Source organism: Panthera uncia (assembly GCF_023721935.1).
Source record: "Panthera uncia isolate 11264 chromosome B2 unlocalized genomic scaffold, Puncia_PCG_1.0 HiC_scaffold_25, whole genome shotgun sequence".
NCBI classification, from domain to species: domain Eukaryota; kingdom Metazoa; phylum Chordata; class Mammalia; order Carnivora; family Felidae; genus Panthera; species Panthera uncia.
In genome coordinates, this window is record NW_026057581.1 from 20,023,649 (window position 1) to 20,038,706 (window position 15,058).

Here is a 15,058-nt window from a genome sequence, read left to right on the forward strand (position 1 = left end):
AATAAAAAGTTCGAAATGTATCTCATCCCATAAAATTCCTAAGTAGCTACTTTCTTTAATAACCCATTTCATAATCTCATTGTAGTTTCATTGCTCAGTGTTGCTTCCTTTGTGTCCCCTTAATCATCAGTTCAGTTCCCTAGAGCAAAAGGAGCACATCTGCAGTAAGAAAAAATCATTCTATCCATATTTCAGAAGGATTAGATAAAGAGAGCAGCCGGGGTAAGGTGAACCATGCTGCAAAAAAGGAAACATCGGGTCTGTTAATATTGTCTTTCAATCTTTAATGATTCTATTAATCTAATGTGAGATTTAAAGTCATTTATATCACCTTCTCTTTAGAGTCCCTTTCTACAAAGACACGGGTTTTTGTCATCTAAAGACAGTTCTTGAGTTCTGCATTAAAATGCAGAGTCTGACTGGCTTCAGCTCAGACACTGATTCTATTAGCACACTAACCTCAACTCAAAGATTCAAACACAAAGATTCAGACACTTCTATGAAATAACAGATGACTATGGCAGTTCTCAAAAGGCTGGTATCTCTTGGGGATAGCAATAAACCAGAAGAAAAGTGATTTTTAGTCAGAAGAAAGTTGGTTTTTAAGTTCGGTTCTAACACTGCTAGTTGTATAAACTTAATGTCATTTTCTACAATATGTCAATGCCCTAGTGTTTTTAGCATATAGAAGTTAGCTTGCACTTAAACAACTGGTTTTGAGAAGAATAAATAGAAATTATTCTTATTAGATCACTATTTAATTTTAAATCTTCCCTTACATTTTTTAAAATATTTCATGGAGGGGTGCCTCGGTGGCTCAGTTGGTCGTGAGTTCAAGCTCCACACTGGGCGTGGAGCCTACTTAAAAAAATTTAAAAATAATAAAATAAAAATTTAAAAACATTTCATGGAAGGGAAAAATTTTTAATAAGTTTTTAAAAGGAAGCATTTTTACATTTTAACACTTCAGTTTAAACTGGAATCTACGTTTTAGTTTACCATTACCCTCCCAAGAGCACATTGTGAATTTCACAAGATTATAGTTTGACCACACATTTAAAACTCACTTAATATTCTCAACTTACTAAGGAAAGGACACCCTCATTTAAGCTAAAAAGAAAAAGAAAATAACTGGTTTAATCATATAAAGAAATATCCTTTCCAAAAGAATTATAACCAAGATGCTCATTTGTCTAGAATTAGTCCCTATCCGCCATGTTTTATAGTTAAAATATTACTTACATATCTGCTTCCTTTTGTCTAGACTTTTCGGTGACTTTATTTATGACAGAATCAGTAACATTTAGCTTATCTAAAAATTAAAAAATCCACAATGTAAACAACCGTTAAGACAAAAAGACAACATTTTGAATAGAATACTTTTTCCCTCTTCCTCCTCTATTTTCCAAATATTTTGTTACATATAGAATATCTTTTATTGATGAAAAACTATTAATGTTTTTAGATGTTGAGCATGAAGTTATGTCTCCTTAGTGACAAGTGTTGTCACTGTCATCAACACAGCTCTAATTTGAGCCACAGAAACCCAGATCCAGGAATCTCCCCAAAATCCTTTACCTGCATATGCTGAATTTCAGACACTTGTTAATACTTTATACGGCTAATTTGGGAATATAAACTGCCCGAATTCCAAGTTTAACTCTAAAAACTACAGTTTAATTTCAAGTTATAGGTCAGTGATAGGATATGAGAGACACTGTGCTAGGTTTATAATGAATCAACTTCCATAAGACAAAGATGATCCTGCATTTTTTAAGAGGTGGTGGTTCAAATCAACATTCTGATTCCTTGCATTCAACAGCTCACTAAATGATTAATGCGTACATAAAAAGTGTCTAGTAAAACAAAACGTATTTATATTCAATATTCTAGTACAGTTGATACTTGAACAACATGTGTTTGAATTATGCAGATCTACTTATATATGGATTTTTCACAGTAGTGTACTGTACATGTATTTATGACTTAACATTTTCATTTTCTTTTATCTAGTTTCTTTTATCGTAAGAACTTAGTATATAACATACATAACATATAAAATGTGTTTATCAACTGTCTATGTGATCAGCGAGGCTTTTGGTCAACAGTGGGCTACTGGTAGTTAAGTTTTGAGGGAGTCAGAAGTTACACGTGGATTTTCAACTGCATGGAGTCAGCATCCCAACCCCCAAGTTCAATGGTCAACATATTTTCAACGTTCTAGTCTGAGACAATGCTACTTTAATACAAAACAGACGAAAACTTGAACAGATATCTGTAAATTTTTTTACAGCAGAGGAGCAAACAGAGCTAAAAAAGCAGAAGCTGAAGTCTCTTCCTAAAGCCAGGTCTTTAAATACTGAGTTTTTATCTTCTCTAAACATTATTATTATTCAGCCAGTAACACTGAACACACTCATTTCTTGACCTAACAAAATTTATGACACTTCATGGCTTCTGAATAGCTTCCTCATAGCCCAAATATATTTTATGAACTCACCTAGATTAATTTTATTCTCAAATTTCCGTAAGACCTTGTCTGCTGGAGTAGATATTTTGGCCAAATTGTAGTTGGAAGTCTGCTGATTTGCCTAGAAGAAATAAGTTCCAGAGTTGAAGGCACTAGTTATAAATACAGACCTAAGGTTAGTTATTACATGTCTTTCTCCTTAGCTAACAGTTAACTATCAGAGCATCAATACTTGAAGGAGTACCCTAAGAAAAGGTTAAGAATCAATCATATTTGCTCAAGAAATTTTTTAAAAAGACATTTGAAATAGGACAAAGTTACTGGCTAAAATGAAGAGTCTGTATAATCTGTATTTTTTAACCTCCCTACAATGTATTCCTCATTATTATAAATAACAAATTGTAATTAAATGCATTTTTTTAATTCAACTGTTAATAGATTTAGAATTTGACAATGTTCATTTACCTCCAAAACGTATAATGAATGGCTAAGGCCAACATTAAACTCGTTCTAAGAATTTCATTTTGGGCCTATTGTCTCAAGAAAGGGAAAGATCAGGCATGAGGCTTACCACTTACACTGGCGCTATACACAAACTAAAATAATAACAAAAAGAAAGAACCCTTATTCAAAGGGAGTATAGTACAGATAAAAAGGGCTCATAACAATGACTGATTTACTCCATGTATCTCAGCTTACAAGTGTGAGGCTGACTGCATAGACCTATGCTGTCTGTATAGACCTATTTAAAGTTTTCTACCAGATATAACTTTAAAAACATTTCTAAGTACAGATTCACAGTAGAAAACACAGGTAAAATTTTAATCATCTACAATCCCAGCACCCAAAGATAATAGTTAACATTTAAGCATATACACTTGCCTTTTATTCTATCTTTATTAAAAGAGAATAAACTCTGTATTAAAATAGCTCAACGTCTCACCAAAACAGACAAGTGTGAAATTCATCTGGTTGTTTTTAAAATGCACTCATTCTTATCCACAATATAGCAATCTTAATATTCAAAGAAATATTGTTGGTTTTTTCCCCCTCCATCTCTTTCAGAAATCTTTATGCTTTAGTAAGATGTACCATGTTAATCCTAAGGCTCTGCAAAATCCTGAAACAGAGTACTTCCAGTTGAGAAGCAGGCTCTACAGTCTGATAACTTGTGCCCGGTACACAGTAGGTGATGGCAGATTCATGTCATTAATATAGTTTTTCACTGCAATGTATTTTACGGCTGCATAATATCCCATTGTGTGAAATCAGTCCCACAACAAATTTAGTCAAGCTTGTTTCCAGTGTTTCTCTATAAACAATGCTGGAGAATCATTCTCATAACACCATTCTTGGCACAATCTTAAAAGAATTGCTGAATCAAAGCATTTATTTTATGTTTTAAAAGCTTTTATCACATACCAGTTTATCCTCTAAATAAGTACTTATTTACTCAATCAGCAATTATAGATTTTGCATCTTGGTCAGTTTCATAAGTGAAAAAACAGCATTTCTACATATTTAATCTGCATTTTTTAATTATTAAGGAAGCTGAACTTTCTCTCCATGTTTCCTAACCGTTTGTAGTGAACTGCCTATTTGCATCTTTTCCCATGCAGACTTTAAAGCTCCTAATCTTACCATAATTTAAATAGTTTTTAAAATGTACTGACTATGAAAAGAACCTATATCCAGGAAATTATCAGAAATACAAAAAGGATGAAGAACAAAACCCGTTAAAGGTTGGGGCTACAGGGCAACATAACCTGAGGGAAATCTTCCAATTCAAGTCAAGAACAACAAAAAGTCCTTTGAAAAAAGAAGACATAAATAACATAAAGATGTATACAATCATTTGTAAAATACCTGTGGGTTACTCCTTGCATTTGAGATACAACCTTTGGTGAGTTTTCCAACTCCATCATCCCAATCCCAGTTGTCATCATCATACTCCTCCTCCTCTTCCTCCTCCTCCTCCTTCTCTTCCATATCACCTCCACCCATCTTCTCAGGCACATTCTTCTGCAGATCTTCAAACAGAATATCTTCCTCTCTGATGGTCCTCAGGTCAATGTTTTCACTAGAAATAACAATGTGCAGCATGTTTCCACATAACTCTAATTGGATTTATACATGCAGCTATTTGTGATATAACAGACTAAATTTATACCAATAAATCTAAAAGTTTTCCTCTCAACGTTATCTCCCAATAAACTCAAACTTAATACCAGGTTCTGTTTTTCAAAGTGGCATTCCCATTGTTTGCTTATTCTCCAGGTCCTACTAAAGAAGAGGTACATCAGATGTTAAACCACTTCGGCCTTAATGAAGTCAGGATTTACATTGTCATTTTCTCTGCTGAATGAATGCACTCTGACCAGTACACCAGACCCAATTCCAGGAAAACCATTCACAGATATGTCTTAAGAGTCAGCTGGGGGAAAGCTTTCTGACAAAATTTGGGACTAAGCCTAAAGCAGCCTTACCTTGAACTCAATACCACTCCAACAAAAGAAGCTATATCAAGATTTGTGCTACATAAAGAACTTCAAATCACCCCTATTCATAAAGGGAAGGAATGGTGAACATAAGCACCACAAATGAGTGGTGTAATTCAGAGCAGTCTGGGTGTAATTCAGTAAGAGAAGTGGTGATTGTCAAACCCAGAGATCAGGCCCAGAGTAAATGGAGCACAACCAATAGGGTGTTTTTCTGCCATGTGAAAATTCAGAGCCAGTGCTACCAGATCTTAGTTTTTCAAGAGAAGCCAGAAGTGTGGACTTTTAAATCTCCCACTTAACTGGTACATTTAATTTTAACCAAACACTGTGCATACCAAACAAAATATGTCTGCAGGTCAGATTCAACAGAGGTCCCACCAGTTTTGACCACTCATGTAGAGAACAAACACAGGAACCACATAGAACCCTGATAATGTGAACTACCAGCTTAAAAATGGTCAGACAAGAGTTCAGTAAATTCAGGTGATCAATCCTGATTATTAATTAGCCACAGCTCAAAGGGTTCCAAATCTCCATGGACATGAGTGGGAAGAGAATAATCATCAAACACCTGCTATTTACTACGATTTTGTAAACAAAATCCTTAATTTGATCCTTTAATTGCCAACAATCTACAATGGCACATTAAAGTTATACCTCATTTGTTTGTTTGTTTTTTTAATTTTTTTTTAATGTTTCTTTATTTTTGAGACAGAGAGACAGAGCATGAACAGGGGAGGGTCAGAGAGAGAGGAAGACACAGAATCTGAAACAGGCTCCGGGCTCCGAGCTGTCAGCACAGAGCCCGACGCGGGGCTCGAACTCACAGACTGCAAGATCATGACCTGAGCTGAAGTCGGACGCTCAACCGACTGAGCCACCCAGGCGCCCCAAAGTTATACTTCATTTGTACCAGAACTTCTCAACCTTGGCTGGACAATTCTTTGTGGTGGGAGGTCGTTTTCTGCCTTGTAGGATTTTAGCAGCATCTTTGGCTTCTACCTACCCAATACATTATGCTCTCCCCCCCACCTCCCAGTGGAGTGGACCCTGGAGTGTGGCAGGGTCACAAAGTCCACTGGCTTATCTTCACAATATCCAGTGATGGATGGTAAACCAGTGTATACCCATTACTGCCAACTATTTACCAGCCACACTGGGCTGTTTCTTCTTCCTACTTCTTCCCTAAAGACTTTTATATGGTTATCTGGAAACATAAACCTGGAATGCATCTGAAATAAAATCTTCTTGTTTCTCTAAATCTTATGTAACCTTTCAGTATTAGATTATCATCATTTGGTCAGGAAAGTCTCCCATCTTCTTCATTCCTTTTTCCTTTGTACTACTTACCCAATTCTAATACAAATAATTTGTCCAATTATTTAATGTTTCTCCTCCTATCATGTAAGCTCTGTGTCAATCAGGGTGGTGTTTACAATGTATCCCTACCCACTAACACTAGACCTGGCACACAGAAAATGATCAACATATTTTTACTGGAAAAAAAAAAATCCCCAAATGACTACTAAAATCTACATGTAATGAATCTTTACTGTGAATATAAAGTAAAAAATGTTTTCTTGGAATTCCAAAGGAACTCTTATGTTTCATGTAGGAGTTATCCTGAAATCCTTTTGCCTCACATCCCACAGCCAATCTACCACCAAACCATGTCACTTCTACCTCCAAAACATATCCCGTGACCCTATCTCTAGCTCCCCTCATGTTTGAACTGAATTACTTTATCACTTTTGAACTGCTTCCACTCATGCCCTCTACAACCATCCTCTCCATAACAGAGTAATTCCTTTAAATCATAAATCAGATTGTCATTCCCCTAGTAAAATCCCTCCTATGGCTTTCTGTTAAGACCTAGAATATCCCAACTGCTTATCGTCCCTTATAAGGCTCTATATGATCTGGCCCCTTCTCACTTCTACATCATTACCTAGCCATCTTCTCAACTACCTGTGCTGTGCTCTAGGTACACTGGCCTCTAGCTCTTTCTTTCACAGCCAAGAGTGATGCCAACGTTGGGCCTGTGCATTGTTGTCTCCTCTTCCTGAACTGCTGTTCCCTCTGCTCCTCCTGAGGTTAGTTCCAGATGTGGACTTAACTCATCCCTGACACTGTCATTACTTAATCTACCAACTGATTTTAATTATTTGCATAGAGTATATTATCTGTGGGGGGGGGGGTTGTTTGTTTATAAAATATCTGTATGTACTTAATTGTCTGCCCTCCTTCCCAAATAGAAGGTAAAATTCAAAGACTGCAGGGACTTAATCTTGTTCACCACCATCTCCCGCGCCGAGGACAAAACCTGGCCCACGACAGGTGCTCAAATATTTTTTGAACGCCAAATGCAGTTAAAGACTAAAAATCTACGTTTCCCAACCACTGTCTCCAACTCTGCCTCTCAGCGAGGCTAGCCAATCTGGAACTCCCTTGACAAGTGGCTTTCGTGAACTCCGGCGCAAAGTGGGATTAAAAGACCCGGCTGGCATGGAGAAAGAAGCAAAGGGCTGTGGAGAGACTACTCCGAATGAAATACCTGTCTCCCTCAAAAAGCCCGAGGCTGCCCGCGGCGGCGGAGACAGCAGAATCCTTACGGAGTCTGTGTGCCCAAAGGGGCTCGCCCACCTGTCCGAGGAATCCGCGTCGTCGAACTGCCCGGGAACCACCCGACTCATCAGCAGCCGCCGGTAGTCCATGACGGAAGCGCGCAGAGCCTCGGCGCCCCTGGAGGCCGTCCGCCCCGCGCTGGGACGGAAGCCGCACAGAGACAGCGCTACTCGCAGCCCATCCAACCCCCTCTGGGCAGATGCCCGCCTATCAAACTGTTCAGAAGCTCCAACGCCAAAAGCGAACGCCACGTGCTAAGAGAGATAAGGACCTACAACCAGGACAGTTAGGACCGCCCTGACCGGAACTCCCGCCCGACCGGAAGTCTCAATCCTGCCGGAAGTCCCGCCCTTCCCCCGGCCGCGCCCCTGGGGCGTGGGGCGTGGCGCAGGGCGTGGGAGCCCGCCTGGCGTCGTAGCGAGCCGAGACTGGCTAGGGAGGTGGGCGGGCGTCACACAGGGCCGTTCCAGCGCGCCCGTGTGCCAACTCCGAGTTTTTCAAAGCCTTCAGTGGATGAGGTTGTGAGGCGTTTTTCTTCCTCCCGCGAAACCCTGTGCGGAAGGTGGAAGCGCTAAATCCTTACAGCGGATCCAAGAAGCTATGGACCCTGAAAGTGAGCACACTTTTTAGACTTGAAAAGTTTGGTGCATTGTTTTGAGGGAAAATGAGAGGAGTGATTTTTAAAATGTTTGTCATACAACTGAGAGAATTTTACAACTAGAATGTTGGTGGTAACTCCAAATGACGACCCTTTTAGCGCCCATCTTAAAACAGCTTTATAATGTTCCTGGAATATCTACCCAAACATCTGAATAAATACTTTAAAAATGTTGGCAAAGACCTGGTAAGGACAGGATGAGAGATGGAAAAAGTAAACCTCACTTTAAAGTAAGTTGACAGATTGCGCCATGTGAACAAATTTATAAAAGTGTAAATGGAAGTTCTAGGTTCACCAAGAAAGAAATTGAAGAAATAAGGGCCTTGAGTTTTTTTGCGTTTGGAAAACGAAGATTTTTCAGATTCCTTTCACCACAGCCTAGGCAGCATTTATGTGTTCGGAAGGTGGAAAAGGTGAGCATAAAGTTAGGCCTTTCACTAAGCCCGACTAGCCTGCTTGTCTTACTGGCTTTTTATATTTCAGACGATGGCATGGCTTTGGGAAAACAAATCAAGCCTCAATAAATTGTTCATTAATTCGATAATTCAATAAAATAATCCGGGCAAATAGGTAGCAACTGTAAATTGAAAAGTTTTAATAGAAATAAAATCTTTGAACTGCAGGATTCATTCGATCAGAATTTACTCTGCGAACAACATTGCTGTTTGCTGCGGTGATTACTGGAAAATCATGAATGGACTCTTCTGGAGGCATTTATAATCTGTAAATACTAACACCCTTGAAAGGGTGGTAAAAGCTAAAACGGCAAAACAAATAGGTGCTGAATTGTAGAGATTTCCCATGTTGCAGGAATTTTTTAGGTAGTTGAATGGGTATATAGGAAGGCTTTAGGAGAGAGAAGCATTTGCCAGGTCAGACTGAAATAGTAAAGAGTAGGATCTGACTAGAGCAGGCGAGTATTGGATAGGTAATGTGGGTCCAGGCTATGGGAGTCCTAGAAAGTCCAGCAGAAGAACTTGGACTCCAGGTGATTGGACATCCTGTCCACTACCATCCCCGACCTGAGGAAGTCATGAGAGTATGGGCCTGTGTGATGGCGCGAGTAGTAGAAAGAAAGCATGGGTTACGAAAAACATTTTTAAAAGAGAAATGGACGGGACTTGGTAATTGGATGGCTCATAATGATGAGCTAGAAGGATACCAAAGGCATCTCCAAGTTTTCAAACCCAGTGGCCTGAGAGAATGGGTGTGGCATAGGAAAGTGGGGGAAACGGATTTACATTGTTGGATTTGACTTGATAATGAGATAATAGAAAGTACCAAGTAAATAAAAACAGTATTTTGTGGAACCTAATAGTTCTCTGATAATATTTTGTAAACATCTTTTGATTAAGTAACTGAGAGGTCCCTTCACTTTCTGAGTCCCAAGTCTTCTAGGGAATTATTGGATAGTAGCCACACATATCAACTTGTTTTTGTCCAAATCAGTATTTGCACTATACAAAGTGACCATGGTATACTCAGACTAAAAAAAATTTTTTTCTAATAACTTGACCAATGACATTTTAAAATTTAGGACACTGAACTTTGCTGCTTTCTTAATGTGAGAAGGCATGGGGGACAAAGCTCTCTGTTCGCATATACTAATAAACATTAAAATTATGTTTTTTTTTTAAAGAAGACTTTCATCATTCACCAGTTAGGAACAAGGATTATCAAAAAGTTTGGTCATCACCTTCAGATCCTGTGCATTTTGAAGTGGATGCTTCTCATGAAAAATTAGAAAGCAACTTGGAAGCAGATGCCAGGAATGTCAGCAGTCTTTGTCAAGACTTAACTCGCTCAGATTCTCCCTTCTATATGGACACCAGCAGTACCAATTCAGACTTGCCTCAGGTGTGCATTACTTGTAAGTTCTAGGAGGTATAGATGTATTCGGCTTTCACGTTGTCTTCCTCTGAAAATGTCCTCAAAAATACGAAAAACAGTAAAAGAATCTCCAGTGGAGGCTCAAAGGAGGGGAATACACGGTCTAGTTTTCCCAAAGGTAGAACGTTACAAATAGAGCATTAAACCTGATCCTTTCTAGCCTCCACACAAAGTCCTAAGCATGCAGCCAGGGGGACATGGCCACAACAACTCGGTTACAGAGGCAGGAAAAGAGCCCAACGGGCCAGACATCTGGTCTTGAGCATTTTCTAATATGTCAGCATGCAAATGATTTAGATGTCATTCATCATGGTATTGACAGAGCCCTGCATGTAAATGACTTTATCTTAATGACAATTACAAGTGTCCTTTCTCATAAACTAAAAAAAAATTATACTGTCCCAAATTGTGATGAATGTTTGACAATTACTAGGAGTGTAGGGAAATAATAGGAGTGAATTAGTTTGCGCCATATGTAATTGCCTTTTTATAGTTTGAAAATGGACAAATATTGACAATTTCATGTGGGCTAACCCATAAATTGGCATAAACTATCTAAAGGGCTATTTAGTGGGGTGCCTGGGTGGCTCAGTTGGTTAAGCGTCTGACTTTTGATTTCAGCTCAGGTCATGATCTCCTGGTTTGTGGGATCGCAGAGACTGCTTGGGATTCTCTCTCTCCCTCTCTGTGCCCCTTCCCTGCAGACATGTGCATGCACAGGCGCTCTCTGTCTCTGTCTCTGTCTCTGTCTCTCTCTCTCTCAAGATAAATAAAAACAAAACAAACTGAAGAAACACATCTTTAAAAAAAATAAAGGGCTATTTAGTGAGACGAAATTGCATTTTATTTTTAATTCTATCTCAAGGAAGTATGCAAATGAGCTATGTGCAGGATTACCTATAATAAATAAACATCAGGGGTGCCTGACTGGTTCAGTTTGAAGAGCATGTGACTCTTGATCTCTGGGTTGTAAGTTCAAGCACCACACTGGGTGTAGAGATTATAAATAAACAAGTAAACTTTCATGAAAGGCATTATTTAAACACTAGAAGCAACCAAATTTTTACCAATAGGAACCTAGGTAGATGTTTGCACAGATGTACAGTAGATATGTAAACCTTAAATATGATAATACAGATACACAGTTGACCCCTGAACAATGCAGCACTTAGGAGTACTGACTCCCCTCATAGTTGAAAAGCTTCATATGACTTGTGACTCCCCCAAAAGTTAACTAATTGCCTACTACGACTAGAAGCCTTACCAATAACAAACAGTCAATTAACACATATTTTGTGTATTATCTTTATTATATACTGGAAAGAAATGTGATTTAGAAAATCATTAGGAGAATAAAATACATTTATAGTACTATACTGTATTTATAAGAAAATCTGTGTAAGTGGACCCGGGAAGTTCAAACCCATGTTGTTGAGGGGTCAACTGTATATTTGGTGACATAGAAAAATGATCACATTGCTTCTCACTGGGTAGTGGGCTTTTGAGTGTTTTTTACTTTCTCTCTTTTTTAAAATGTTCAAGATTATTTTCATAATGATAACTTTTATCATATTTTCGTTTATTTTTTTAAGTTTATTTACTTTGAGAATGCATGTGTGTGCATGTGCATGCAAGTGGGGGAGGGGCAGAGAGAAAGAGGGGGAGAGAGAGAGAGAATCCCTAGCAGGCTCAGCACTGATGCAGGCTCCAACTCACAAACTGCCAGATCATGACCTAAGCCAAAGTTAGAGGCTTAACCAACTGAACCACCCAGGTGGCCCCTTTCATATTTTCATTTTAAAAGAAAATTTCATCATAGTATTACAGTGTTAGTCAAAGTCTAACATATTATATATATCAAATTGTAAAGAATGAATCTCCTAAATTATGTAAGAGGTTCTCTGTCTTGGAACTCACGGAGTATTTTATTCTTTATAAAGAATTTATAAACCAAAGGAACAACAAGCATATTTTAAAGACAGTATTATCATAGAAGGCTAGAGTTAGAGGTAGTCTCTGAAATTCAACGAGTAGTGGAGTTCCAAGAAGTTTATGTAAATATAACATCAATACATGTGAATAGTACTATTTTTTTTAAAGGATATTCTTCTTGGGGCGCCAGGTGGCTTCTTGGGGCGCCTGGGTTGAGCGTCCGACTTCAGCTCAGGTCACGATCTCACAGTCTGTGAGTTCAAGCCCTGCGTCGGGTTCTGTGTTGACAGCTCGGAGCCTGGAGCCTGCTTCAGATTCTGTGTCTCCCTCTCTCTCTGCCCCTTCCCCGCTCATGCTCTGTCTCTCTCTGTCTCAAAAATAAGTAAAAACATTAAAAAATAAATAAATAAATAAAGGATATTCTTCTTGATATGTTTAAAATCTAATTAGCAGGAATGGTCTAAATTAGCAAGAAGTCTAAAAAACAAATTTTTATAAAATATAACTCAGTTTTTATCATACTTATTAGGTACCTTCAATAAGTGGAACAATGTTATAAAAAGCATGATTGAATAGAAGCGTGTAACCAGCTGATTTTAGTAGGAGATACAAATTTTTTAGAGCATCATTTGTCTTACATGCCTGGTACACTGTTCATAATGAAACCAATGTTTTCCTCAAACGTTTAAAATATTACTTAATAAAACCTTTCCCTTAGATAACATTGAGATAACTTTGAGAATAAGTCTTACATGAATTTTTATAGATTTTTATCTATTGGAAATCAGATTTCACCTCATTACTGGAACCCACTCTGTATCTTCACTGTTAAAAGACTTGAATGACAACTACCCTAATAGATCTTTAGACCAGATTTAACAGACTCCAAAGGATTATCAGAGATTTATACATTATTATATACTCATGTTTGTAGTACCACGATTTGACTTAGAAAAAAAACTAAAATATTAAAATAGCAAGATACTTGCTTAACGTCATTTAATATCGTGACTCCCTTAGCATGGTTTTACTTTTTAGTAAAGGAGCTCAGATATACAGTAGGGAAGGATACTGGAAAGTACATTCTACCCATGCAACAAAAAATACTAAGAGAAAAGTTACATAGCAATGTACATACACATTTAGAAGAAGCTTCTGATGTTTGTTTAAAGTATTAACACTAATGCCTTTTTTATTATTAATACAGAATGAAATAAAGAATGTAAAAAGGGAAGATGAGTCTAAACTCACACTTGCTGAAGAAATTTATAGCACACTAGATGACTGGTTAGGTGGTGAGTATCTCTTTGTTGGCAATACACAGAGAAACAAGATTTGTGTGTGTACGTGTCCTGTGATAACAGCAATAATAATAATAGCCATGTGCTAATATACACTTTATATGCATGATCACACTCCACAAACAATCCTATGAAATAGGTTTTTTTTTTTTCTTTTTGAATAAGGGTTGTTTTTATCTACCCAGATGAGAAGCATGAGGCCCAGAGAGTAACATGAGAAGTACAAACCATTAGCAACACATTTGACTATCTTAAAATAAAAAATAATTTCTATATGACCAAATTATAACCAACAAAATTAAAAAAAAAAACAACACACAGACTAAAAACACATGCAATGTATACATTGACGAGATATAAAGAACTCCAATAAGAAAAAGACCCCTAGAGCTTGATAGACAAACAGGCCAAGTGTACGTATTAGCTTGCTGGAGCTGCCATAACAAAACTCCACAGATCGGGTGACTTCAACTACGGAAATTTATTTTCTCACCGTTCTGGAGTCTGGAAGTCCAAGATCAAGGTGTCAGAAGAGTTGGTTTATCCTGAGGCCTCCCAGATGTCCTTTCTTCCTTATAAGAACACCAGTCATATTGTATTAGGGCCCCACTTTTATGACCTCATTTAACCTTAATTACCTCTTTATAGGTCCTATCTCCAAATACAGTCACACTGTAAGATGCTGGGGGTTAAGCCTTCAGCATGTGATTTTTGGGGAGATTCAGTTGAGGCCATAACAGTATCTAACAGGCAGATCACAGAAAAGGAAACCTGCAAGACTATTCAAAAGACCACAAAATACCATTTAATGCATACCAGTTTAATATGCGTTGGAGGGACATAGTAGAGCAAATAAACTTCTATGCTCTTGTTGGAAGTATAAATTGGTACAGCTACTTTGGAGGGTAATTTTGCAATGTCTAGTGAAGTTGAAGGTAACATTTTCTATAATCCAGTGATTCTACTTTGAGGCATGTATATCCAGAACCTAGACAAAAATTCTTAGTGTACAAGGAAACATGTATAAGGATGTTTACTGAAGGTTGTTTTTAACAGCAAAATTAGAAACATATCTAACAAAAAGGGATTAAAGTGTAATCCTTCAGTAAAATGAACCAAATCACAGATATTTACATGGCTAAGTCTGAAAAGCAAAATTTTAAGTGAAATAAAGACTTTTGTATGGATATAAGTATATACATATGTTTTATGTCTAATGTATATGTTACAAATGTAATTTGAGTCTATTTACATACAATTTTAAAGCACGGAAAATAGTACTGTACTGTATATCACCCAGGGTGCTGCATGACATTTTGAAATATTTAGGAAGCTGTGACACTGGACATCTGTTGGACTCCACAAGCTACCAGCTTGAGATAGTTTACTATTTCAGTGTAAAACCATACTATAACCCTTTCTATAAAGTATTATTTGCAAAGCTGGGTCTTTGAAGGTTGCTGTGATAAAAAGCAAGTATTGTACAAAAATCAGTGTAGAATAGAAAGTGATGGTTGGCATTGTCCTATCTGATTCCAAGATTTGAGACATGTGATACCCAGTAGTGCATCCAAGTAGTAAGTTCAATTGTATGAGAATAAAATAAAGCATTATATTTTTCTTTCAGTTTGTGTGTAATTTTCAAACATCTAAGTTGTTGAGACAAATACTGAAGTTGAGC

The 15,058-nt window shown here is 37.6% G+C and overlaps 2 protein-coding genes across 11 annotated transcripts in view; one reads left to right on the plus strand and one right to left on the minus strand.

Annotated features, from left to right (window-relative positions):
- RIOK1 (RIO kinase 1) overlaps positions 1–7,830 on the minus strand; it is a 29,894-nt gene extending 22,064 nt beyond the window's left edge. Inside the window, exons 1-4 of the mRNA XM_049654889.1 lie at positions 7,615–7,830; positions 4,337–4,550; positions 2,501–2,591; positions 1,243–1,312 (exon numbers count right to left, since the gene is read on the minus strand). Of these exons, the coding sequence (XP_049510846.1) occupies positions 1,243–1,312; positions 2,501–2,591; positions 4,337–4,550; positions 7,615–7,685 (446 nt within the window). The 5' untranslated portion in view covers positions 7,686–7,830. The remainder of the gene's footprint in view (positions 1–1,242; positions 1,313–2,500; positions 2,592–4,336; positions 4,551–7,614) is intronic.
- Positions 7,831–7,998: 168 nt separating this feature from the next.
- The window catches only part of CAGE1 (cancer antigen 1), a 55,019-nt gene continuing 47,959 nt past the window's right edge, over positions 7,999–15,058 (plus strand). For 7 of the 10 annotated variants that reach the window (XM_049654877.1, XM_049654881.1, XM_049654883.1 and 4 more), the window contains exons 1-3: positions 7,999–8,209; positions 9,894–10,111; positions 13,284–13,371. In XM_049654877.1, the coding sequence (XP_049510834.1) occupies positions 8,197–8,209; positions 9,894–10,111; positions 13,284–13,371 (319 nt within the window). In that variant the 5' untranslated portion in view covers positions 7,999–8,196. The remainder of the gene's footprint in view (positions 8,210–9,893; positions 10,112–13,283; positions 13,372–15,058) is intronic. The other 3 variants (XM_049654878.1, XM_049654879.1, XM_049654882.1) reach the window with 3 other exon arrangements.